This window comes from Panthera onca, chromosome D3 (genome assembly GCF_046562875.1).
Source record: "Panthera onca isolate mPanOnc1 chromosome D3, mPanOnc1 haplotype 2, whole genome shotgun sequence".
Taxonomy (NCBI): domain Eukaryota; kingdom Metazoa; phylum Chordata; class Mammalia; order Carnivora; family Felidae; genus Panthera; species Panthera onca.
The window spans coordinates 55,291,568-55,318,848 of NC_138350.1; the positions used below are offsets into that span (position 1 = coordinate 55,291,568).

Sequence of the window (27,281 nt, forward strand, 5' to 3'; positions counted from 1 at the left end):
ATTCCGAAAACAAAAGGCAACAAGGCAGATGCTTTATGCCTATGTAAAGCCAATAAAAGGAAATGATTCTGAGCCTCCAAACAACTCTCTCCCATCTTCATGCAACAACCAAACAATATTCAATTTAATCCTACCGATAGGATTTATCGGAACAATGTCCCGTTCCATTCCTAGGTATGCATTTTGCTCTCGTATTATCCAATCTTCTTTACAACTGTTTTCTTACCCAGCACTGCTCATGAGTTTAGCTGTCTTTCTTGTCTCCCAGAGATATCAAAAATACTCTTCCCTCTGGCTAGTTCTGTGTGAGCATGGGGGTTGAAGTCTCAGCAGGAGAAACAAAGCCAGTGGCAATGCTTGCCAGCAACAAGTGTTTCCAATTTGGCTTTGCTGAAGTTCCTTTACTTCAGCTAGTGCTGCTGTCGTTGGGGGTTCCTTCTGATCACACTTTGCCTTAAAATGTAAAAAAGTTGTTCCGCATTGCAACATTTATTACCTTTGGTGTTTAACATTGTATCAAAATAATCCTTTGGGTTTAAATGTTCTCTTCAGACAGTAATGCTAAGATCTGAGACTCCTGTTTAGGATTAGGGTCGGGCAAGAAGAGAATTAAGATGAAGGGCAGCTTTGCTTACTAGCTATTAAATATATTATAAGGCTGTAATTATAATTAAGTTGAACTATAACTAAAGAGAGTGTTGATACAGAGAAAACCCTGGGGTATAAACAAATACTAGCATATGTATTAGTATATGCTAAACAAGGCAGTGCGTATCAATAGGGAAGATTATTATTATTATTATTATACAGTAAGTTTTATGGGAAAGGAAAAGGTCTTCATTTGTACTACAAAATAAATTCCAGCTAGATTAGATTTAAATACTTACAATAAATCAGACTTTAAGTATTAGGGAAAAAATAGAAGAATTTTTAAAACAGCTTTATTGAGATATAAGTGACAGCATACCATTATTTACAGTGTACAAATGAATATGTTTTGATCTAATGTGTATACCCTTTAAACCATCTCTAGAATCCAGAGAGCATTTCTGTCATCCCCAAAAGTTTCCTCATGGCCCTTGGTTATGCCGCCCTCTTACCCCTTCTCCATATCCCCAAGCAACCACAGACCCACTTTTGCTCACCATAAATCAGTCTGCATTTTCTAGGGTTTTGTATATGGCATCATATGGTGCATACTCATTTTATCTAGTTTCTTTCACTCAGCATGGTTATCTTCAGATTCAACCATGTCATTGCATGAATCAATATGTTCATTTTTATTGCTGTTTGTTTATTGTTTATCCATTAATCTGTTGATAGACATTGAGATTTTTTTCAGTTTTTGACTATTACAAATAAAGCCACTGTGAACATTCATGTTCAAATATTTAAATATATGTATATTTTTTCTTTCCTTTTGAGTAAATATCTGGAGGATTTTTGAGTGATCTGCAAAAGGAAAGGGTCTTATCAGTATAAAAATGGAGGTTCATAGTGGGAAAAAGTTTTATTTGACAACATTAACATTTTTAATTTCTTGACATCAAAAACTGTCATTGACAAAATTCTAGGTGAATGATAGTCAAGAAAAATATAGAAGGAAGAGCTAACAGTGGTAAGAACTTGCTATAGACAGGGCATCAAAAGCTGTCTGTTTGCTATATCAGTTCCTCTACACAACAGTCGTAAAAAAGAGACACTGTTATCCCAGTTTAAGGCACCCTACATCTTAAGCAATGTTCTGTGCTGTGTCCTTGTGTAGACAGGGCATATGTTACACGCAGATGGTATACTCGTCAGAGAAGTCCAGCGTCGTAGTGCTGAAAAGTGTATGTGAAACATAATAGAAATAATTCATGAGATGCACCTCTCATCCACATAGGTGAGATAATAGGTCAGTAGCCTTAATATAAAGAACTTTTGCAAGCCACAGAGGAAAATGCTAAGAGTCACGATGAGAAAGGGGCATAAATATGTAGCTCACAACCAAGTGAAAGTAAAAAGGCATGAAAAAAATATTAAACTTCACTTTTAATCAAAGAAATAAAACCTTGCTGTATCACCTTTCAAAGTAGCAAATATTTTTAGATGTTTTATTGTTGAGTTGTTTTGCTCTGATAGTGGCAATGTCATGCTAGTGAGTTTGGAAGCCATTCTCACACTTTATTGGTGGAAATGTAAATTAATACAATAATTCTGGAAAGCAGTTTGACAGATATCAGTATGTATCGGTGACTTTGAAAATAACTACACCCTTTAATAACAATTTCCTTTTTGAAATCACCTGGAGAAATAATGTGAGAGGGATACAAATATTTATGTACAGGCATCTTTCTTTTTGGCATTATTTATAGCAGTAAAAAAATTGGATATATCTTGTAACAGAAAAATGAACAGTGAAGGTCATTCTATAGCTAAGAAATCCTATGTGGCCACCAAAGGGGTGTTTATCAAGCTATTTCATAAATTATCAGTAGGAATGGAACTTACTACAAATTTTCTGGTGAGCAGTTTGATAATATTTTTAATTGACTTAAAATGCTGATGAACATTGACTTAGTAATTCTGCTTTTAGGGCTATCTAAAATGGAAATACTTTTACACAAAAATTTGCAGGCATGGAATGAATCACAGTATTATTTAAAATAATCATTTTTTAAACAACTAAATCCCAGCAAGGGATAAATTAAATAATTTAATAAATTTAGTAGATTATTTAATAGATTAAATTATGGTACATTCGTATGATGAAAACCATCTAAAATGTCTTATAATAAAGTGTTTAGTGAGAGATACTATACTTTATGATAAAATATCATCTGTCATCGAATCCTGATATTGAAATTGAAAAGTAGAGAAAAATAGGAGAAAACAAAATGTTAGTGGTGATTAATATATGGTAATACATTAATTTTTCTATCTTTACTTTCCTGTGTTTTCTAAGCCTTCGTCAGTGAATATGTACTACTTTCACAATGCTGTGATAGAAATTAGATTATAGAGGCAGAATTTGAGATTAAATGCTCAATGTGAACGTGCGGAAAAGAGGCAAGAAGGATATCAACCAAAACATTAATAGCAGGGTTTTGATTTTTCTTTTCTATAATCTTTGAATTTTTTCTAAATAGTAAGGACTCAGGGCAAAAACGGTTTTGAGAAAGAAAAGGAAAAAACAAGGCCCTTTCGTTAATTTGAGAAAAAATAATGCATGAGGACAGAAGGGAATTAGAATAAGCTCTTCCTACTACAGGAACAAGAAATACCTCTCCAAGGAGTTTAAAAGGAGGAAGTGGTTGATGTAAATAAAAGAGCCCAGGTGCCCTTGGCTTCATGCTTGTTTAGACTCCAGAGACCCAGAGGACATCCCCAAAGTGCTATCTTTTCTTGTTTCCGGGCTCTGCTCGTTTCTGCTTAACTGTATTCCCGTGAGTCCTACCCAAACAGCATAACCAGATCTGTGTCTCCCACTCACCCACAGACAGGGGCTTTCCAGCTGGCAGGTAGGATGGCCACCAGCAGCCCCTAATCACATACCGCCCCCCTTGGCGTCCCCAGCGGGGAATTCTTCTTAGTACCTCAAACAAGATCCCAGCAAGTAAGCAGCAAAGGCTGGCTTGGGTTGGATGCACAGCGCTGAATGGTCACCGTGGTGGGGTGGGGGTGTGGGCATTCTACTGTGTCTGAAGGGAAACAAAGTCAGCCCCACAGCAAACACTGGAATAGATGACAAGAGGGGTTAGAGGTGAAAAGGAGGAAAGGGAATATTGGGAGGACGGTGTGACAGATGTCAGTGACAGAAACTAGAAGGTACCAGGGCCAGGCATTCGACAAAATTCCCTCACTCAGTCCTCACAGAATTGCATAAGGTAAATGTCCTTCTTGAAATTTCAAAGGAGGAGATTGAGGGTAAGAGAAACTTATTTGCCCCAAAATGTGCAGGTAGAACATGGACGTGAGGGGATTCGAACTAGGGTATGTTTAAAGCCATAGCCAAACCTCCTCTCCCAAATGTTTGTCTTTCTTACGCTCTACGGCTGCTTCATCTGCAGTCAAGGAGCAAAGAGACATTTTATGTTTCCGCATGTGAGAAAAGGCAAGGGGGCCCACAAAAGCTTTCACCTTCCAAAAGGAAACATTTAGGTGACTGTCCGTCTGTCTCCCTTCTGCGAACACGGCTCTGAGCAGGACTAACACAGAGAACAATATACCAGAGCAGGTGTGGTAGGTAAAATGTTGGATATTTTCCATACGCTAAAATCAGATGCGGGCTTCCAATGTGTTGAACGAATTCCACACTCAAGTTTTTAAACTTTTTCCCAGAAAATTGGGCCTCTTCTGTATTTGACACTCAAAGAGTATTTTAAACAGCATGCTAAGTACTCTTCAGAAATATAAAAGTCAACATCATCTGGGGTGCCTGGGTGGCTCAGTCAGTTGAGCGTCCAACTTCGGCTCAGGTCATGATCTCACCGTCGTGAGTTTGAGCCCCACATCAGGCTCTTTGCTGACAGCTCAGAGCCTGGACCCTGCTTTGTACTCTGTGTCTCCCTCTCTCTCTCGGCCCCTCCCCCACTCGTGCTCTGTCTCACTCTCTCTCAAAAATAAACAGTAAAAATACATACATACATACATACATACATACATACATACAAGTAAACATCATCTAAAGGAGGATGCGAAGACAAGAGATGGGAAATGCAAGGTGGAGAGACATAAATGGCCACCTAGAATAAATGGCCCTTGTAGGTCTGGCAGTTCCCCAATCAAAACAGATGATCTAAAAGGAACCTAAGTTTATTTATACCTGCTGAGGATTTACTCTACCTAGTGATTAAACCTCCAGCACACACCAGCTAAGTTTAGTAGAGCTTTAAGAACCCAGGATTTGTGTTCCCTTAACCTTCTTGTTTCCTGCCCTTGGTTCTGCATGAAAAAACTCATCTCCTTACAGTTCCAAGAAATAATTCCCAAAATAAACGTAGGCATTTGCTTTAACCAGGACAGTATGTCCCCAGTTTTCTTTCCAAAGCCTACAGGATGTACACATCGCTCTTGATGTCTGTCCACAAGTATAGCAAATTCAAGTTCTACATTTGCTCCCCAGCTGAGAGTCTGTGCTTTGGCAAAGATGCATATAGTGGATAATACCCATGAAGGAACAGCTGGATGAGTGATTTGTAGTAAAAAAGCACTCACAAACTCTTGGGATTTATTTAGCACAATCTATTTAGTTCTTCATTCAGAAGAAGGAAAATTCCATCCATTAGGTAAAAGTACTTGGAATGTTAAGCATTAAAGAACCACATGAGTGCTGGGGATTCCGACGTGTGAGAATAGCCAGCCATTACTTTGGTTGGTCTGGAGCTAAGTCCCTAGAGTCATAGGGGGTGAGAAATATGACCTTATGGCCCCTTGTGCCTTTCTTGACAAAACTGAGGAAGCCTGACAAAATAGGAAGAGTACAGACCTTAAGGCAGATTGAGGTTCAAATGTAATTTTCACACAATAACTAGCTTTGGGACCCCTCTGAGTCCCTATGTCCTCATTTGGATAACTCAGTTATCAGCTGGAACTTCCTCCCCCGCCAAGGGAGTCAGATAAAGTTGGTGTGAACCAATTTGAAAGTGTAAGCCCTTCCCATAACCTTTGGGAATTCTTGGGGATTACTGTCCCTTAACCTATTATGTGTCTGGCTATAAGAGTATGCAAGCTGTGTTCTCTTTGCCCCCTTTATCAGATTGCAAGTGAAACCCTGCCCCTTTGCCAGTGTCCACAAACAATACACTCAAACTGACATATCTACTAACTTCACTGAAGGTATGGGTTTGGCAAAGTCTGGGGGAGGTGGGAGGTGGGGCATCCAGCCCTTTTCATCTCTCTAACGTGATTCTTACGTTTCCTCTTCTTTCTCACTCCTCACACATGACTAGAGATTGTTTCTTAGGAATTGCAAATATTTTCCCTCCTGCTAGGCAGAGAAATCTAGCTCTCTTCTGTTCTTATTCCAAACATTCATACTCAAAATTCATCAAGATGCTTGCAGAACAAAAGGTTTTCCAATGGCGTCTTCAAAAAATAGTCAAGATTATAAATAGAAAAAAAAAGAAGTTTTCCGTTATCCTTTTTAAAAAGTAATAATAATCAGGGGCGCCTGAGTGGCTCAATCAGTTAAGCTTCTAACTTCAGCTCAAGTCACGATCTCACGGTTCATGAGTTCGAGCCCCACATTGGGCTCTGCGCTGACAGTGTGGAGCCTGCTTGGGATTCTCCCTTTCTCTCTCTCTCTGTCCCTCTCCCACTCATGCTCGCTCTCTCTCTCTCTCTCTCTCTCTCTCTCAAAATAAATAAAAATAAAACTTAAAAAAATAAAAATAAAAAGTTATAGGGGCACCTGGGTGGCTCAGTCGGTTGGTTGAGCGACTGACTTCAGCTCAGGTCATGATCTCACGGTTTTTGAGTTCGAGCCCCATGTCGGGCTCTATGCTGACAGCTCGGAGCCTGGAGCTTGCTTCAGATTCTGTGTCTCCCTCTCTCTCTGCCCCTCCCCCTCTCATGCTCTGTCTCTCTGTGTCTCAGAAATGAATAAACATTCAAAAAAAATTTTTTAATAAAATAAAAAGTAATAATAATTATAATACATACCTTGGTATTTCCCAAGAGTTGTATGAATTTTAGATATGAAGACATAAAAATCCTTTATGCATAGTAAATGCAGAATAAATGCTGCTGCTGCTGCTAATGATGATTCTGTATTAGGTAGCCAGTGTTGGCAGTAATTGTATTCTCTGGGTCTCGCTTATCACAATTATAATTGATTATTTTTGCAGTCATATTCTCATGTCTGTCTTCCCCATAAACTGTAAGTTTCCTGGGGGCAGAAACTATTTCTGTCTTATCACTGTGTCACCAATGACTCATACAGTGCCTGGCCTGCATAGTTAACTCTTCGTTGCATTAATAAATAGATGAATGAATAAGTGGAGAGACACTAGGTATGGAGGATTTTTCTCTTTCTTTAGAGCTAGTGACTTCATAGGAAGAAGTGACAGGGCAGGTGAGGGATGGTGAAGTCACGTAAGATGTTCTCCAAGTGTTGTGAGCTCTTGAAGAGTTTGGGAAGGATTAGCAGATCCACGGCTTGTCCGTTCATCCCTTATTACTCTGCATTTTCAGCTCTCCCCACCAGATTCATCTCCTACCTATTCCAATGCGTTTATCAGCCTCCCTAAAGCTTAAAAAAAGGATGAGAGAATCTTTGTTTGCCCACCTCTACAGTGTTTCACTGACACAAACCATGATCAATAGGCTTTCGGACTAGTTCAGGAAAACCCATCTTACCCATAATCTATGTGAAATAGCTAGCTTTTTTTCCCTAGTATTTTCCCATGACAGATATGTCACTTCTTAGCTATCTTGCTGGATCACCTAATAATCTAACTTTAACATTATAGCATTTTCTGAAGAGGAAAATGTGCTGTAATGAGACTTGTAAATTAACTTTAGGAGTGTAACTCATTCCTGTACTGCGAAGTTGCCTTTATATGCAGGGATTGTATCTTGCAAAGCAAAGACACTGGATCTACAGTCACCCTCTTCTGTGGGCCTCCTCATCTAACAGTGCAGATTCTGAGCGCAATAAATGGATTTTCAACAGTGGTGCCGGATGGGAGCCTGAGTGGGCTGGGCTCAGCCCTCCTTCCCCTCTTTTCCCTCCAGAGCAACTGTTGTTTCTTTTAGATGCTTGGCTCCAGTTAAGGAAGTGATTTGAAGAAAAGATTCCATGGCAAAATTGAAATCAGCGGCCTGGAAGAGACTCTTCTATAATCCAAAGGAAAGATAATTAAATCACCTAACAAATATTTTTCTGAGTCTAGGACACTCTTTCAGTAGGATTGTCAGATAAAATACAGGATGTGAAATTAAATTTGAATTTCAGGAGCAATTAATAATCTTGCAGTGTAAGGATGTCCTATGCAATATTCGAGTCATACTTGTACTCAATCTGGCAACCTTATAATATGCCGGGCATTTCATAAATGCAAGGCAAGCATCATATGCCAAAAAGAGCACAAAGATACCATAAAATGAGTTGAATTTTTTTGCTGTTAACTTTATTATTATTATTATTATTATTATTATTATTATCATTACTATTATTATTGCACCATAGAGTGTTCACCCACCCAATCCCCAAATACTACTTCCTATGACCTTACGATTTCTGTTCATACTATTATTTATTACTCATTTATAAATTGAAATCAATGGAAAAATAGTGTTCAATATACAGAATTTAACCTTACAACAAATATACACAGAAGGCATCTATGCCATGGAGTTAGAAATTATGCTTCAATACCCTGCATTAAAAATAACCTATCTTGTGAGGGGCGGGAGGGTGGCTCAGTCCGTAAGCGTCTGATTTAGGCTCAGGTTGTTAGGCTCGCGGCAGTTCATGAGTTCAAGCCCCTCATGAGGCTCTGTGCTGACAGCTCAGAGCCTGGAGCCTTTTTCAGATTCTGTGTCTCCCTCTCTTTCTGCCCCTTCCCCATTCACATTCATGCCCTCTTGCCCTCTCTCTCAAAAATAAATAACCATTAAAAATTAAAAAAAAAAAACAACTATCTGGGGGGCATCTTGGTGGCTCAGTCGGTTAAGCATTCGACTCTTGGTTCCAGCTCAGGTCATGATCTGTCGGTGTTGTGAGTTTAAGCCCCACATCAGGCTCTGTGTTGGCAGGGTGGAGCCTGCTTGGGATTCTCTCTCTCCTCCTCTCTCTGCACCTCTCCCACTCACACTGTCTCTGTCTCTATCAAAATAAACAAAGAAACTTAAAAAATTAAAAAAAAAATAACCTATCTAGTTCTAGACATGACAGAATCTGGGGAATAATCCTCTATTTGTTGCTCATATAATTCGTTCTTCCTACTGTACTGCATTCCCCAGTCTTGTCCAGAAGGGCATGAGATGCCATGAGGCAACTTCTCATCTTCTTTGGCTCAGGAAGATGTTAAAACTGGGGAGTAGTAAAAATTCATTTGTATTCATTTTCAAACCGCTGGACAGTGAAAGTGTCAGTATTTGAAGGATGTTTGGTGTCTTTGGAAATATTCACAGTTATCTAAAATTAACCATTCAGGGCTTACCTGAAACAGACTATTTGTTTTTGATGTATATAGAGTATCTTAATCATCAAAGAAAGAGCTAGCTAATAATCAGGAGGGAGAGGGGAGTCAAATTGTACCTACGAAGGTTGTTGTTAGGTATCTAAGTTCTACAGACAGCCTATGGTTTAAAAGTTAAAATGATATATAAGTGCGCAAAATTATTCTGTGCAATGATCGTGAAACTTCACTTATTTAGGTGAAATCTTACTTATTCCTCCTAAGATTGTCTGTTCTCCTTTACCCTATTTCCTCATTTCTTAAAAATATATTTGAAGCCATAAGAGTAAAAGTGAACGATTTCTCTCATTTTATTTCTGAGTAGTTTCTCTTAGCAACAACTGAGCCATCTACGGAATGGTCCTCCCTCTTAACAGGATATACAATCAGCGGCTGTTCTGAGAGAGGAAAAGCTTTCTACCTCTGAGTGCGACCACCAGCCTTTCCAAGTCTGATCTTCCAAATCATTTTCGTCTCCTTGCTTCTCCAGTTCATCCTGTCAGATGAATATTCTGTCATTACTGCTTGCAGTTTTTAACTCTTGTGCACAGAAATCTTCCAATGGCTCCACTTTTCCTCCTCTGTACAGTGGAAACCACCTGAATGGCCTGCAGCCAGTAGAATCATCCTCCTTGACTTCATTCATTCCTTCTAGGCACGAGTGGTGCTAATGAACATCATTGAGACGCTGCATGCCTTTCGTGAAACGGGCAGTCTTCTGACTGATACAGACCCCAAAAACCAATTTCATAAAGTGTTTTATGACTGTAATTGTGATAACTGTTATAAAAGTAAATGATGAAGGCATTATGAAAGCATACAGCTTGAGTGTATTAGGGAAATTAGGAAAGGCTGCCCTGGGGTAGTGATGCTAATGGGAGCTAGCCAGGTTTGGGGCTCATGGGGGTTTGGGATTTACGCAGGGAAAGGAAAAGGTAATATTCCAGGCTAAGGAAGAGAAGGCCCCGAGGCACATGGAACTGCAGTGCAGTGAATGAACAGAGTCATGTGGACCAAGGATTAACCCAGGAGCCAGATTGCTCAGGACCTACAAATCCATTATAAGGATCTGGACTTTAAATTAAAGGTGGTGGGAAGTCCATCCTGCATGTACTTACTGTTCTTCAAAATGCATCTTAGTTTACTGTGAAGGCCATTAGACACAATAGGTATGGCTATTAAATGAGCTCATGTAATCACAACGATACATTGTGATACACAACCATAATAAAGCATGACATCTAACCCAAGAAAGGAACCCCCAAAAAAGCCTCTGCTAGTGAGAGGATCCCAGGGACTTCAGAAATTAAACAGCGTAGTAGGTCTACTTCTTTCAAAACAAAGGTGTCCACATGGGTTGTTTGCCATTCATGTGGTTTACTAACAATGCGGATTGCTGAGGAAACCAAGCCCAGCCTGGACACCTCACCCTCCTTAGCTCCTCTGCCTCCTGTTCCCTTTTCCTGCACCTTGACCTCTTATTCTCTCCTATCTGCTGTCCTGGTCTGATGCACCCCTTCCCTCTACTATAAGGAGTCTACTGTGTCTGTAAGAGGAGAGCATTTGACGATAAGAAATGCCAGTCTAATAGGAATGCCTCTTTCCCTCACCCCGTATATCTAGAATCTCATGCAGAGTTCACAGTCCTTGGAGGGTCCTGGTCCTGAGAGCCCAGAGCCGTGAACACCACGTTAATGGAGGATTAGCACTGAATGTTACGCTAGAGAAAGTTTCCAAAAGCATATTGCAAATGACTCTTGACAACTTTGGCGGAGAAAAAACTGCATAATTAGCTTGAACTTTTTAAACTAAAAAACACCTGACTCTGACTCTGTGTGATTAGGATATAAGCAGGCTCTATATTAAAAATAAGCACACCGGTCATACTGTTAAGGGACATATTTAAAAACTAAAAATGACCATCATTTTTTTTTTCTTTTTGCTTGGAGGTGAGAGGTTTAGTCTGTTTCTCTATTTTGACTATCACAACTAGTCTTCCCCCTAACACCTCCATGAAACATTGGCATAATGCTAGAGTTTGGATGAACAAAGGCACTCCAAACTTTAAAAAACTGTCATTTCAAGGTCTCATTAGCTTGGCTGCTTTGCAGACTATTAATGGACCTTGGAGAACAATAACTCAAGTTTAAAACATTTTCAGGCATATGGGTCCACAGGGCAATGACTTGCTCTCTTGAAAAGACTCCTGCAGGCCCTTATGATTATAACAATCACTTGTGAACTCCAAGGTTCTCATTCTTTAGCCCCCCACACCCATGCTTAACACCCCATACTCATTTCTTGATAAAAGTTCTCCAGAGCGTTTGACACGAGAGGCACTGGCACCAAGAAATAGATCTGTAAATCAGGAAAGAGGAAAAGTGTCATTGACTCAGGAAGGCAGTATTATACAATGTTATATACTGAAAAGCATCTCGAACCAGGACCCAAGAATTTAAAATTTTTGATTTTGCTACTTCATTGTGCAGCCCTAAACCTATCACTTGATTTCTGAGTGTCTTTGTTCTCACCAAGTGACACCAGGGAGTTCGAAAACAGTATTACAGACATATTACAAATGGGGAGATAATGATGAGGAGCTTCTTGGTCTGACTCCTTTATTGATAAACCTTTTTTTATTGCCTCTGAAATGTTATGCCGGCTCTGTATTTTATTTGAAATGCCTTGACTTGATGTAACTGTGTAAGAGACAAGACTGATTCATGTTCAAGCCTGATAATACGACAGCTCACGGCTGGAAAGGAGCCTCTCTGATGGATGTCTCCACTATGCGAGCTCAAAGGATACTCTTGGTCACGTACAGCAAACCGCTGAAGTCCCAGAATCCCTTTCGACAGTTTTTTGGAGCTTTTAGAGAACAGTTTTTCAGTAGTTATTTCTCTCAGTACCTAATCATTTCCAGGTAGTAGTTTAGACTCATTAAGTCTTTGAAGTCACTAACGTGCTATTAAATGCATCACTGCTCCGGTGCATTAAATGACAGTGAAATGGTGGGCGCTTAGTCTGTGTGGCCAGCAGCGGCAGGAAATGGCTTGAGTGTCCCTCCGCAAAAGCCTGTATTTAAAAAGGAACTGCTCGTTCAGTCTGGGTGCTGAGCCTTAATACCCTTTGTTATGTTCTCACGAGGTCCAGGGACACTTGTTTCCATAAATGCAGACACTGAAGCGTGAATCTGGAACACTTGCTTTCAGTATTCACAGATTCCCAGAGCAGACACAGAGTGATGCATGAAAAGGATGACTTTTACAATCTCAAAAGCATGTCCGCATTGGCTAAAAATGTTGTGTTCAGGTGCTACAGCTCTTACTTTGCATCCCTGTGAGTTTCTAGAGGCGTGTCTGTGGAAGTGGGGTAGTTTGAAGTGTGGGGACCACTGAATCAGAGAAACACGTTGTGTGTGCATGTGTATGTTTTATTTGTTCTATTTACCAGTTAACTTGGGAGATTATGATTCAATAATTAGCTTTGTTTTCTGGTTCTCTAGGCAGATCCGTTTTCTACATAATCGTATTGTATATCACTTTGTCCTTTATATTATGGTAAAAGTAACATAACATAATAAAAGGATGTGATCTTTTAATTGAGTTAATGTAATTGATCATGGGAAAGGCTTTTGGAGATCATAAAGTTCCCTGCAGCAGGCACCTCATTTCCAGACCCTTTGGTTAGCTAGCAACTTCTGTTTCAGAATATTGTATCTATTAGAAACAGTGTATTCTTCCATCCAGATGATTTTTGGTATGTGGTAGATTGGGGTTCCAAATGATTCATCTATTGTGATAGTCAGATATGTGATCTCATATCTGAATAATCTGAAAATATTCTTTGCTAGATTTACCTCTATTAAATTTGGCCGTATTAATTAATCAGTCAGAGCTAATTAAATGTGTTGATATAGATGGGATCAGAGTGTAGCCTAATTAATTCTAATCATTAAGCCGCTGAGATTGAAAGGGCTTGTGTCAGTGATAACTTTGTGTCCAAAGATTCCACCACCTGCCCTCTGGGGTGGAATATTCCTAGAGCGTAGTTGATATATTGACTCCTATAGAACCATCTAGATTTGTTCAAAAATTACTGAGGGACACAGTGCTCAAAGTCAAGTTTATGTTTCATGCTGGTGTTTAACACATGCCAACTAAATGTTGGTCAAATGTATATGGCAGTTGGATGAAGAAGCTAAAACACCTGGGATGAAAGTCCGGTAGACTGACCTAGGTGTACATTTTAGCTCTTAAGAAATCTTGCAGCCTCACTTTTCTCATCTGTAAAATAGAAATGATAACACCTCCAGATCTGAGGATTAGATACGCTCATGGACATTAGGAAGTGACACAGGAGGTCTCCATAAGTGAATGAATGGTATTTGGGAGCTTGCAGAGCCTAAGGAGGCATAGCTTGGTCGCACAGCATAATTGGTTACGTAGAGAGCCTCTGGAGAGACTTGTAAAGTGCCAGTCCTGGTTCTGTGGCTACCAGCAATGTGATTTGGAGGGAGTTCCTTAATCTTTCAAGCTGTATGAGTGTCCTATTGCTGCTGTAACAAATTATCACACATTTAGGGGTTTAAAACAACACCAATGTATTACCTTTCAGTTCTGGAGGCCCAGAAGTCCAACATGGGTCTGACTGTGCTAAAATCGGGGTATTGGCAAGGTTGCTTTCATTCTGTAAGTTCTAGAGGAGAGTTCATTTTCTTTCCTTTTCCAGCTTCCAGGGGCCACCTACATTCCTTGGCTTGTGGGTCCTACCTCTATTCTCAACGTATCTCTTTCCTTCAGAAGGACTCATAATTACATTGGACCCACCCACCTAAGCCAGGATACTCTCCCCATCTCAAAATGCTTAATGTAATCACATCTGCAAAAGTCCTTTTTGCCGTGTCAGGAAACACAATCACAAATCCTGGAGATTCGGATGTGTGCATTCTTCGGAGGCCATTATTCTGTCTACCTCTTTAGCCTTGGTTTTCTCCTCCACAAAACAGGGTAGTATAATATAAGCTATCTCAGAATTAGGGTAAGAAATACATAGGATAATGCGTGTGAAATGCTTATAATTCAGAGCCTACCACGCATCGTAAGCATTTAATACATGTTAACTATTATTGTTATCATTCTCAGTGAATGAATCTCCTAGTCCCTTCCTGCTACATAACCCAGGCATTCATGCCTCTACCTCAACAGAATGATCCAGAGGGCCTGCATGATTCAGGACTGAAAAAGAAGGCGCCTTCCCACCAGCTATTCCTCCCCACTAAAATTCTTGGCAGCCACCAACTTAGAGCCATGGTTCTCTCAAAAAACAGAGATTTCTTCCAGTCATTCCTTAATTTCAGACAAGTTCTCTTCAAAGGAAGGGATGTAACTAAGAGGCTCATAATTCATAGAAACAGACCCAGAGGCAAGAAATAAGGGCTGCCTCTGTTTCTTCTCTTTCCATTCTGTACTCTTGTCATGCCAGTCAGCCTTCGTCTCAGGGAAAGGACCTTGGTGTGCAGAATGCCATTGTTTACTGCCGGGGATCTTGCAGCCATAACTTCTGGCAGCTCATCCAGTCGGCCTGTTTCTTTTCTTTGTGGCCTATTTAATTTTGGCATGTGCATATATTAACCCCATATACTTGGCTGTGATTTTACTGGATAGCAATCATCAGAGTCCCTACAATGTCAATGCCATTTTCTGGGCTGTTTTATATTGTATCAGCCTAAGATATTCTCCACTGAGAGAATTTGAGGAGACAAAGGAAAGAATATCATGATACGAATTTATTTAATATTTAACTATGGGTTGGCCTCCATCCTCCTTTTTACGGACACTAATTTTACTAGGCTGAAAATTTGTTAAATGTAAGATTTGACCTTTAAAAATTATTTGTTCTGGCACAGATAAATTTTGAGCGACGTACAGAAGAATTAGTAAGGAGGAAGGGGGTTTAAAAATAATTTAGCAGACACTCTCATCTTTTCACATCCTTCGTGGACTGTAATCGGAACCCTGTGTTCTTTTCACGCTTTGTTACTGGTTCTGAATCTGTAAAAAGATAGTAATGGCCACAATGACATCCTCCCACCTGCCTATCTTAGCCCTCTCCCTCCATTTGCCCTCCCATCATCTTTATCTCAAAAGACAATTTCCTCATGTGGCTTCTGGAGCATATCATTCAAACCTGACCTTCCCAGAAAGCACCCGAGAGTTGTTATTTCCTTTTCCCGGTCAATCAAAAGTGCTGTGTCCTCAGTGAGTTTGTTTCAGCCAGATATTAGGGGAAAACAACCAAATTAATTACACTAAGGTGAACTTCCTGATTCTCCCAGGGAAATTTGCATTTTAAGGGCATAAACTTAATTTCCCCAGCTTTATTGAGGTGTAATTGACAAATAAAACTGTAATATATGTGAAGTGTACAACATGATTTGATATACCTGTACATTTTGAAATGACTCCCACAAGCAAGTTAATTAACACACGCATCATGTCAAGTAGTTACTTTTTTTTTTTTTTTATGAGAAAGCTTAAGATTTACCCTCTCAGCAAAGTCCAAGCCTAAAATACATCATTACTTACCACGGTCACCATGCTGCACATCAGATCCGCAGAACTTACCCGCCATATAACATTCTTTTTTCTCTTTTCCCACTATACTTGCTTGGTCTTTCTTTCTCAGCCTTCTCTACTTTGTTGGTCTGAGTCAGATCCCCTAAGATACATAGAAATGAAGGAAGTGGATAAAGGAACAGAGTTAAGGAAAGGAAAAGAAAGGGCAAGACGAGGAGGCTGGATCCAAGAAAGAGGGAATAGAGGAGAAGTAGAAGGACATGAAAGGAAATGCAGAAAACCCACGAGCTTTATGACTTGTAGGTCTGTTTCCTTCACGAAATCGTGGTATTGAGCAGCCCCTTAACTCCATGCTGCCCAGCTCCCCTTGGCATCCGCTAATGTGTGTCTTCAGTGATGCTTCAGCCTAGTTCAGTGTGTGTATGTGTGGGAATGTCCCATCAACACCATCCCCAGGAAAAAAGGAGAAGTTCGCTTGAGTCTTACTTCATACAATGCCATTTTGGTCTTTCTTAAGAAGCCTGGTGGGCTCTGGAGTCAGACATATCTGGTTTGGACAATTGGACAATTACTTAGTTTCTCTGAAGTTCAGTGTCCACATCGGTAAATGGGGAATAACAATATCAATGCTGTTCTTTTAAGAACATAATGAGGAAAGACCTACATAATGCTGGGACAGGGCAAGCCTTTTTGTAAGATGGTAGTGGTTTTAAGTAGTATTGTGGCAATTATTCTTATTAGTACCATTTCTTCTCCCAGAGAAAGTTTGATTTTCTTGTCCTGTTGCAGAAAACAATTTCCTTATCTGACTCTGTCTTTTCTACCTCTCCTCCACAGGTAGCACTCCCTAACCCTAAAAAATCTAAAAAAGGACATTTTAAAGCACACAAGCCTCCCTGGCCTATATCCCCATGCTCAATGCCATGTCCTACTCTTATTCTCACTTCGCTTCTCCCAGTTCTTCTCCTGGAAGTGAGTCCTAGAAATCCAGATAACAACTGACCCATCGTCAGTAGGTGCTTCAGTTTTCCCCCCCTAGCGCATTAGAATTGGACGAGGGGGGCCCTATCAACTTTCTACTACTCGTTTTTAATTTCTTTCGAAACAAAGATGAGTTAGAATCCTTTTAAGCACCAAGAGTCACACCATAATGTCCTAAAGCACTTTGGGTTTGTCGGATGCGAGTTTCCGCCTGACACACGAATAGTAAGTGTGTACACCCAGGCGTGCAGGCTGCTACCACGTGAGAAGCCCATCACTGCCTTCTGCTCGATGTCTTTCCTGTTTGCCTGACCTCAAGAGGCCCCCCATGAGCCTTCTTGCCCTCTCTCTGGGCAGTTGCTTTGCAGATTGCCTACTGTGACTGGCTGCTCCCTTTCACTAACAGTTGGTACTCCCTATAAAACAAAGCTACCTTTGGTCCTCACCAACTCCTGGCCTTCTTCCTCTAAACCTGCCCACATAAGCAACTATTAATTCCTTTATTTGTATATTCGTGTATATACATAACATTTTGGTGGGGCAAGGGTCCTTTTATCAAATCATTAAAAGGATCTCAACCTTAAACTAGGGACTGGACAACATTGCACTCCTTAATCAGCTAATACATTCTGTCATTTTGGAGCCTCTTTATTGAGATGGTGAAGTTAACTCAGTCACTTGAACAAAATTTGGAATTACAATCTTAAAGTTTTTCAAAAGATTTTACTTTTATAAGTGTCTATGTATATATACACTGTAATCTCACTATAATAAGTGGGGCACAAAATGTAGTTATAAAATAGGGTTTTCCTATTACAAGATTAACGAAAAATAGTCTTCTACTTATGGGGGGGGAACTTTTCATTGATTTGTTTTCATATATTAGATATGTAGGAAAAAGAAATGGGCCTGTCTTCATGAACAGTGACATCTTACACTGAATCAAGTTCCAAAATGAGTAGAAGGTAGTCATTTCCTAAAACCCATCCCCCAGAAGTTAAGAATTCAGCAATCCCAGTAGGGGGACAAAGAAACCTCTCTCTCCAGGGTCAGAGACAACCATAGCTCCACCGTGACCAAGTGGCCTATACACATAACATACCTCTTGAGAAATATAGATGCACACACGCACACACACACATGCATGCACACACAATTGTCTCAAAGTCACATCATATTGAATAAAAAAGGTGGTTCTCTGAAAAATCTTAGGTCCTCATGCAGTGTTGGAAGCATCAGTATAGACAGCCCCCCTCGTATAGTCTTTTTCCCTTTGGAGAGGTCCTTTCTTTTTTAATGTTTATTTACTTTTGAGAGGGAGAGAGAATGTGCCCAAGTGGGGATGAGAGTAGGGGAGACAGAGGATCCAAAGTGGGCTCCTCACTGACATCAGAGAGCCCGACACAAGGCTCAAACTCATGAACCACAAGATCGTGACCTGAGCCTAAGTCAGCTGCTTAACTGACTGAGCCACCCAGACACCCCAGGAGAGGTCCTTTTAAATGAAGAGAGGTCCTATTAATGGAGCTCCTAGACGGGGCTCGCCAGTCCTTCAGAAGCATCCTAATAACTTTGATCCCCACATTACAGAGTTCATATTTTGATCATCATCCTTCCAAAAGGCTCCTCTTTACGCTTTCCAGGTTGCTCCCAGCTTTGCTCCGCAATCTTCAAGCCCTTGCTAATAAGAAGGGGGAGGTGCGGGTGATCGCGGCTGCTAATGAGCAGGAGTCCTAGACTCTTCCCAAGCCAAATGAAAGCAAACAAAACCAAACAAAACCAAATGTCCTTAAACGTCTGGTACACGCTTCCCCCAGAACAGCAGGTCCCTTCCTGACTTGACAGTACTGCTGAGAGTAGTTCTTTCCAGAATAAAAATGGTTTTCTCTACTTTTTAATGGCATTCTTCTATTTCTTAAAGTTTGCCTCGTTAGGTACCCATATCATTGTACGTAAATGTTCGTGTATATTTACATTCCCCAAAGAATTAATTCTCTTCTCCCTGGGCTCAAAGTACAGTTTAAAGTGAGTCTTACAAACAGGAGAAACATATTACAAAGCAATGTAAGAACTCCAACCTAATGCTATGCAAATAGCATAACATTATTTTTATTTATTTATTTAACATTATTTAACATAACATTATTTTATTTATTTATTTATTTATTTTATTTTTTAAATTTATTTATTTATTTTGAGAGAGAGAGCGTGAGCAGGGGGGAGGAGCAGAGAGAGAGAGGGAAAATCCCAAGCAGGCTCCATATGGTCAGCGCATAAGCCAGATGCGGGGCTCGATTTCACAAAACCCCGAGATCTTGACCTGAGCTGAAACCAAGAGTCGGACACTCAACCGACTGAGCCACCCAGGCGCCTCTCAACTGGTATGCTATTTCTAGCTCAAACCTGGCTGTGTATCAGGAGCACCTATAGTGCTTTTAAAAACATAAACACTGGGCTCCAACCCCAGATTTTTGGTAGGTCTGGGTATTTGCATTTTTACAAGGTCCCCAGGCTAATGTGATGGGCAGCCACAGCTGAGAACTCTGAAAGCGGGTAATTTTGAAGAGAGATCGAATACCTGATAACGCATCCAGCTGGTGCTTATACTAAAATAGTGAGCTCATACCTATCACCCCGCAAACACAAAACCCAAGTTCCAAAAGATGACATTCAAAGTAAAAGAAATCTGAAACCCATTATAGCCATTTTTTTTAGTAACAGCATTTCCCTACTTTCAGGGGCTCATCTTGATAAAGGACTGGGAAGTAAAAGCAAGTGCAATTATACTTTGCCTCAGGAAGGAGCTCTGAATACTTTTTTTATTATATTGCCGAAGATTAGGACGAGAATGTAAATCGCGAAAGTCATATCAGAGGCCTCTTTCATTAACAGAAATGGAAACAGGCATTTATATGCCACCAATAAATCAATTAGAGGAGGAAAGGAGCTTGAAATGGCCTTCACTGCAGTTATTAACTTCAGGGATTGCAGTGGGTGGTGATTGCTGAACCCAGCGCCCTCCTGCCATCCACCTGGAGCAAAGCAGAGGAAAATAAAGCAGGGAAACAGTCTCGTCATACTAAACACAAGGTCTGCACGTCTTCAGTGTTTGCTCTAGTGGAGCAGAGACAAAGCAGAGCCAGACGTTTCTAAAAACATCATCGGCCTTTGTGGATTTAAAACGTGAGAGTGTGAACCTGTGGGTGACGTGGTGCATTTATATGTGTCTGGGTTTGCATCAATCTGGACGCTGGGATTCATTTCCATCTCCATGATTATTTCCGGTATGACGATGTTTTAGAATAGCAGGATTCCGTTAGGGAGTAGCACACAAAGGCATGAATTTCTCCTGAAGTTCGAGAGAGCCGTGGACCTCTCCCCTCCATCTCCTTTTGGCCTCTTAATCCCCAAGTTCTATCAACTTATTTTCAGTTTACCAGTGTCAGGAAGTCTTAATTTGTATTGAACAGTGGCAGCTGGAGAAAGAGTACTGGTGATTGGAATTCATACTAGGTTAGGGATTTAAAACTTAAAAGCAAGAAAAAAATGGATTAGTTTTCTTCCCCTGCCAGAAAAAAAAAAAAATGTGTTTTGGGGAAACACTTTTTACCAGCCTGGGTCTTAAGTTCTTCAGCTGTAACTTGGGAATAATAATATATCCCCAAGCTCCGCACAAGGTTATAGGGAGAAACATTTTATAATCTTTAGAAAGTTATACAAATGTAAGACACCACCAGTTTAAGATTTTACATTTGAAACTTCTTCTGTCATGTGTAATAGTGTGTTTGGTATGGGTGATGTTGGAGTAAAGAAGTGTCGTGAAGGAGGCGACCCAAGAATGTGATACTTCAATGTGAACTTATTCTCACGATGCCAAGATGTAATTCACATGTCTTCTAACACTGTGCCCTGTACTGTGATTTATGCTTTGCTTCTTGCTGGCTCCCACCTCTTCTACTGTTATTTCATCCCTCCCCCATAAAGAGGGGCAGAGAGCAGGAGCCCTCCCTGTCTGGTTTTGTAGCCCCCTTTTGATGGCAATGCTGGAAGAGGGTGAGTTGGCGAATTCCCTTTCTGTGAAGTCATTGCTGTTGCAGACTGTTTCCTCGAATGTGTGAAGTGGGGTGGGAGAGCAAAGGCTGAGCTCCTGTCCTCCACTGTTCTTCATGTGGACTGCAAATCACTAAACCCCATTGCATCTGCCCTGATGCTCAACTCAGTCCTTGGGCATAAGACATCACATCCTTGCTCCCGAATCACGCAAGTATCTGGTGAACTGGACTCTTCCCTTAATCATGCGCTCCCATTCCTTAGCCCCCCTACCTAACTGATCTTTCCTCCGCTCAGTACGCTGGAGTCATCTTGCCACAATCTAAATGTGTACACATCAGTTCCCTACTTAACCTTGGGTAGCATCCAGTCTTCTACAGGAGAGCCCTGCCCTGTCTAGACATGAAGAATAGACCTTCTAATCTGTTGCCCGTCCTGGCATCTCTACTCACACTTGCACTCACCAATACTGAATTATTCCCAGTTCTCATACACTGTACTCTTGTTAAAGCTCTGTGGTTTTTTTTTTCCCTGATTGCCTCTAACTCTGATTACCCTTTCTCCACTTATTTCTATCTGGAAAATTCTTGATTTTCCTTTAAAACTCTGTTTCAGAGTCACCCTTGGATGCTTCCTTCAGATTTCCCAGAAATAAACTACTATATTTAGTAATACATATTTTCATTATTTTACATATTACACCAAATTACAATTATCATTTGGAATAATGTTTCTCCTTCTAAACTGTGAGCTTCTTAAAAGCGAGGATCATGTCTTATTCATCTTTGGATCTTGAGAAACGAGCAGAGTATCTGACAAATTATAGCTACCTTATAAATATTTCTTAAGTAAATGAAATGGATAGCTTCTCAGAAGTGAAAACAACACATACTCTGTATAATTCATGGGACTGAACCTTAGTAAAGGAAATGTCTTAATGGGGCTCATCACTTATTCATCACCTGTTAGTTCCTTTTGCTGTTTTGACATTTATGTAATCTGGTAAATTCTAAGGTTGCAAGCATCTTGTCTACATGAAGGAGTAACAGAAACTCACCAAATTAGGCGTGTTGGTGAGCCACACACCTTGTGACATTTGTATTGTCACAGATGGGTTCTTTTCCCCTTCATCTCCTCCATATGACTTTGGGCAGCTGTTGATACACTAAATTCATGAAAAGCTGAGCTTCCTGACAGTTGCCGAAGCAAGATAGCTCTCTGTAAAAACACCTCCTCTTGCCCCTACTGAAAGTTTTGCTTTTCTTTCTTTCTAAAGTCAAGCATTGTGTATCTCAAGGCCCACTGATCGGAGTTAAATTGGAAACTAAGGAGCACGGTGGTGGTCCTTGCCTATTTGATTCATAAGCTGACTGTCCATAAGTCCCTCTGTGGCATCCCTGTAAGCTATAAACTAGCAGGCCTCCCCTTGTTCCCGTGATGACTGTGGTCAATGGGTAGGAAGCGTGTATTCTCAATTTGATCTAATGGTGCTGCTTCCCAGGAAACTTTAGGGGTCAATTGAGAGATGTGTTACTTTCTTTTTACATTTTTAATTATATTCCAAACTTTCCATTATTTCACACTACTGAGTTTCTGCTTCTTGTCCTCATAGGGTAAGCATTTTACTTCCAAGTGAGAATTAATTCCTATTATGTAACTAATGATGGTTCTTTTATGAGTTAATTAATCACAGAATGATGATGAACAGACCAAAAGGTGACACCAGTGTAGTCTACATCTATTTGCAACTTCTATTTCCTCAGATAAGATTTTGCTTTAAAATGTATGGCCCTAGGTCCTAATGGATGTAAATTAATTTCTCTCATTTCAAATAATTTCTGAAACCAGTGTAATCTGAACTGAACTCTTCTGTGAGTCGCTTTTGGGAAATATAGGTGAAGGTCTGTTTCATGGAGAGCAAACTTAGCTCTTACTGTTTTTCCTCTATTTATTTTTGTTCCATTCTTTTTTTTTTTTTCAAAAATACTAACTGGACCTGTCATTTACTGGTTGGATTTTGCTAAGCACTGTGAAGGATTTAGAATTTTTGAAGTTACTGCCTTCAAAGGCCTTACAGAGAGACACAAAAAGCTAATTAGGAAAGAGATGTCGCAAACAGTACCAATGGCGGGATTCAGGAAGTAAGCACTGTGAGTTTGGTGCCTAGTCTTCCTTTCCCCCATATTTTCCATCAGAACTTTCCAGCCTGCCATTCTTTGTGATTTATTTTTAAAGGTTCTTTTCATCTCATTTCAACATACAGACAGATGCAGGAACGTATCGTTGGTTCTATCCCCTGTCTCTCTATTGCTCTGGTTCTGCTTCTAAGCTCTTGAAATAAAGATTGGAAACTGTATCCAGACTATTTTGTGAGTGTAAGATTATTATCTACCCACTTCCTCTGGAGTAAAGGAGATGGGGTTATATGAATCAGGAAGGGTGTGTCTTTCCCCAGATCTCTATATATCCACCATACTTGCATATTGAAAATCATAAAAAGAAAGTACCTGACTGTGTTCAGCAGTGAATTTTTACCAAATTGAAGACACTTCATTAATAACTCCACTCTTTTCCAATTATTATTTAGGCCAGACCCAGGTTACATCATCACCCATCATGAATGGGAGCACGCTCCTCCCTTAACTCTGTAAACCAAGGCTGTTCCATGTCCTTCTTTCCCTTCCTGGCAGTAGGCAAATAACCCTTCCATCATAGAAACAGCTGGTGAGGCTGTTTGACCAGTTTGACTGACATCACTTTGGTTGTCACCACTAATATTGTCTTTTACCCTCAGGTGAGTTATTTGTGCACAGCCCCATTATCTTTTGAGCCATCTTCTACAACCTAGTTCTGTTATATTTACCCTCAGGTAGTCAGTGGCTCTCACACTCACCTATCTATCCACTTCTATGCCTATAATTACTTCTTTGTGGTTTCATTGCTTCTATGCTTTTGTATCCCCACCCCCCACTAGAGTATAAACACTTGAGGGGCAGGAACTCTGTCTGACTTGATCACTGTATACCCAGAACTTAATGTGATTCCTGAAGTATAGAAGGCACTCAATAAAGATTTATCAAGTGAATTTTCAGCATTGAGAAAAAAAGGGAAAGCAAGCAGGCTGTGGAGGTTCAGAGGAAAGGCACCAAACCCAGCCAATCATAGAGAGTTAGGAAGAATTTCAGAGGAAGACCCACCTAAACCAAGAGCTGATGGGTTATTGCAGATTAGCTGGGCACAGGGAGAGAGAGTCCAGACCAAAAAATAGCATAGACAGAGAAAGAGCAGGGTCCATTAAAGGGAGGCAAAAAGATCAGCTGTGCCTTCTGTTTACCATGCCTGAGAATCAAAACATGTTGGTATATGTGTATATGCATTGAGTGTATGAGAGAGGAAACTTTAGTTTTTAAAAGTTTCAGTATAATAAAACATCAACTCCACCAACCTATAAAGCCTTTACTATTTAGCCCAAAGTCCTCTAAAGTCTATTGGGCTAAACAACATTTCCATTAACTTTTCTCATTATCTTCTTTTTCCTCAAGTCAAATTTTAATTTTTAAATATTTTTTTATTGTGTGTCTTAACTGTTGGCATTTTCCTAGTACTTTTTAAATGGTTACTGCAGACAGTGCTATGGTTAAGTAGAGAGATGTGAACCTAACCACCTCGCATGAAATTTTTACGTACAGAAAAACTGTTGCAGGTTCCAAACACTCAAATGAGAGATCAATATTTGGAAAAGGACCTCCTTGTCAACTGAGATTTGAGGTGCATGGGGACAACCTCCTGCAGAATATGGCGGAAGGCAAACTGGTCTGGAGTCCAAATGTCTACGCCATTCACTTTGAGACTCTCAATCTCATCATTTGTTGAATGGAATCCATAATATCTGTTCTGTATTCTTCGTAGGGATTCCCAAAACTGAAAGAGAAACTATATGTGAAATGAGTCACGTAACAGATGGCAGATGGTTGTATTCAGTTTTGCACAAGGTCATCTGCTATTGTGGTTATTTTTATGTTAGAAAGTAAAAAATTTTACACCCCTCCAACAATTACAACAACATTGTGTATGGAAAGATATGTGTGGCAGTTTAAATTAGTGAAAGTAAAGCTATACTTTTTAAATACACAGTTTTAAATAGTTGGTGTGTGTGGCATAACTACAGCAAGTGTGTTTACATAGAAATGGTTGTTTGCCTCATTAGCAGGAGGGTAATAACATTATAACCATTTTGTCTCATAGAATGATTGAAGATAGTGGGAAAAGAGGAAATACCATGGCAGAAAGAAGACAGCTGTTTGCAGAGATGAGTAAGTATGGAATTTTTAAGGAACACCACGTAGTTTCCATTGAATCCTCACAGAAAGACTGGGAATAACCATTTAATCCTTATGGCATTTGTGCTTGTCCTTAAAACCCTAAATTCTTTGTATAAAATGTACATTTAGGCACTTTTGCTTCCTATCAGGTAAGAGTTAAACTAGTCAGTGAATCATCATAATGTATTACTGGAGTGTATACTTTCTATGAAGGAAAAAGTTTCGTTGAGCCGAACGCATGTATACCCACACACAGACACGTGATAACCACTATTTAGTGTTGGCATTAATACAGTCCACAAAATTTTAAAGTCTGTGTTCATGCCCCCTCATTATCACACCGTCTGGCATATTGTAGGCACAAGATATAATTCGTGAAACGAATTATTGAATGTCTTAACTGCAATATGATAGCACATGTCCATGTTGGAAAAAAGAGAACTTGACATGGTGGGGGCACCCACCTCAAATTAAATTTTATAAAGAAAAAAGTACAATTCCCTTATTGTCTTTTTATCTCTCCTTCCCTGCACAGGGAATAAGGATGAGCAGACATGAGTTGTAAGCCTTTCTCTCTGAGAAGGCTCTAGACAAAATTAGGTTTCCACTGAAGATTGGAACTGATTTGGCAAGAATGAGGGTCGGGAGCAGATAAAGGAAAGTCCCAGATAATAAGATTCATATTTTCCTTTATCATTTCCCAATAATCTGGAGGCACCGAGACCGCATCAGAACTAACAAAAAGGAAAGAAAATTAAAATTGATGTGAGAAATCTCAATCATGCTCCTTGCTTTTTTCCACTTTCAGAGACACGTCTGAAGTGCTTGAGAGAATAGCAGCCATGACCTTCCAATTTCCTAGGCCAAGTTTGGTCCTGTATATTCACTTCTGGCATGGCCAGTCACCTGGAGTTGTGACCTTTGTTGATGCAAATCTAACAGAGGAAGGAACCTAATTATTGCTGCCCATCTACACAAAATGCAAAGCAACGCAGGTGTCCTTCCATACCATAGAGTCTTAGACTGAAAGTCAGGAGCCACATACATTATGGGCCAGTGGTTTGTCAGAAAAAGAAAACTATATTAACATTTAACATAACGAACCGGTAAAGCCTTGGAGGAAAGCTTTGAATTTATCCTTGTTACATTAAAGATGTACCAGCCGACACACTGCAAGAATTCTAAAAATGTGCTTATTTGATGCTTCTGTAAATACTCATGTGAGTTTAAGTCCCCTGTCACAGTTCCTCCTGGGGCAATTCTACCTGGGGCAATTCCTGGCACAAATACATATGTCACAAATGTCTTCCGTATTAAAGTTGTCTGAATCAAAGGATGATGGACATAAGTTTTGCAGCCACAGAAACAGAAGAGCTCTAAGTTTTTCAAGTGAGACAGGAAAACTGTGCATTCGTTCCCAAATTGTAACTTTATCTTTTCATAGAAACTTCTCAAGGTTGTCATGCATGGTGTACTTTATTAAATCTTTTTTTTTTATTTTTTAAGTTTATTTATTTATTTTGAGAGAGACAGTGTGAGTGGGGCATGGACAGAGAGAGAGAAAGGGAGAAAGAGAACACCAAGCAGACTCCTCACTTGCGCAGGGCAGAGCTCAACGCATGACCTGAGCCAAAACCAAGAGTCAGGTGCTTCACTGACTGAGCCACCCAGGCACCCCTTAAATCATTTTATGAGTTCTCCTGATTAGTGATCAGAATTGTTAAGCAAGCCACACAAAGATGTATCTTTTTTCCTTGAGTATGCTAAATAATAGACTCAGATGTTGGCCAAAAGCAGGTAAACATATCTGACCTTAACAATGCTTTCGTGAGCATTATATTTAGATCAACACTAAGTAGGACATGACCACAGCAAGATTCTGCCAGATAAGACAACTGGCTGATTTCAAAGGGAAGAATTGATTTCGATAGGTAGATGGTCATACAAAAGAGAAAGGTGATCTCACTGAGAATGTGTGAAATAGTTGAAAAATAATATGGGTTACCCCAGCAACTCTCTCTGAGGGACTGCAAAAAACGACAAGGAAGCTATTAACAGGGAAGACTGACCTCAGGCCTTGGAAAGTAAGTTCCTCCAAGAATCTGTGAGGGAGCTAAAAAAGAAGGAGGAAATTGTAAATCTGGTCAGCTGAGTATTTTCTAGAAATAATTATTTTTTAAACA

The 27,281-nt window shown here is 40.0% G+C and overlaps 1 protein-coding gene across 31 annotated transcripts in view; it reads left to right on the top strand.

Moving 5' to 3' along the window:
• Positions 1-27,281, top strand: part of DTNA (dystrobrevin alpha) — a 355,063-nt gene that overhangs the window by 202,747 nt on the left and 125,035 nt on the right. For all 31 annotated transcript variants that reach the window (XM_081790787.1, XM_081790789.1, XM_081790788.1 and 28 more), the window contains one exon: positions 25,022-25,089. In XM_081790787.1, coding sequence (XP_081646913.1) covers positions 25,023-25,089 — 67 coding nt within the window. In that variant the 5' untranslated portion in view covers position 25,022. The remainder of the gene's footprint in view (positions 1-25,021; positions 25,090-27,281) is intronic.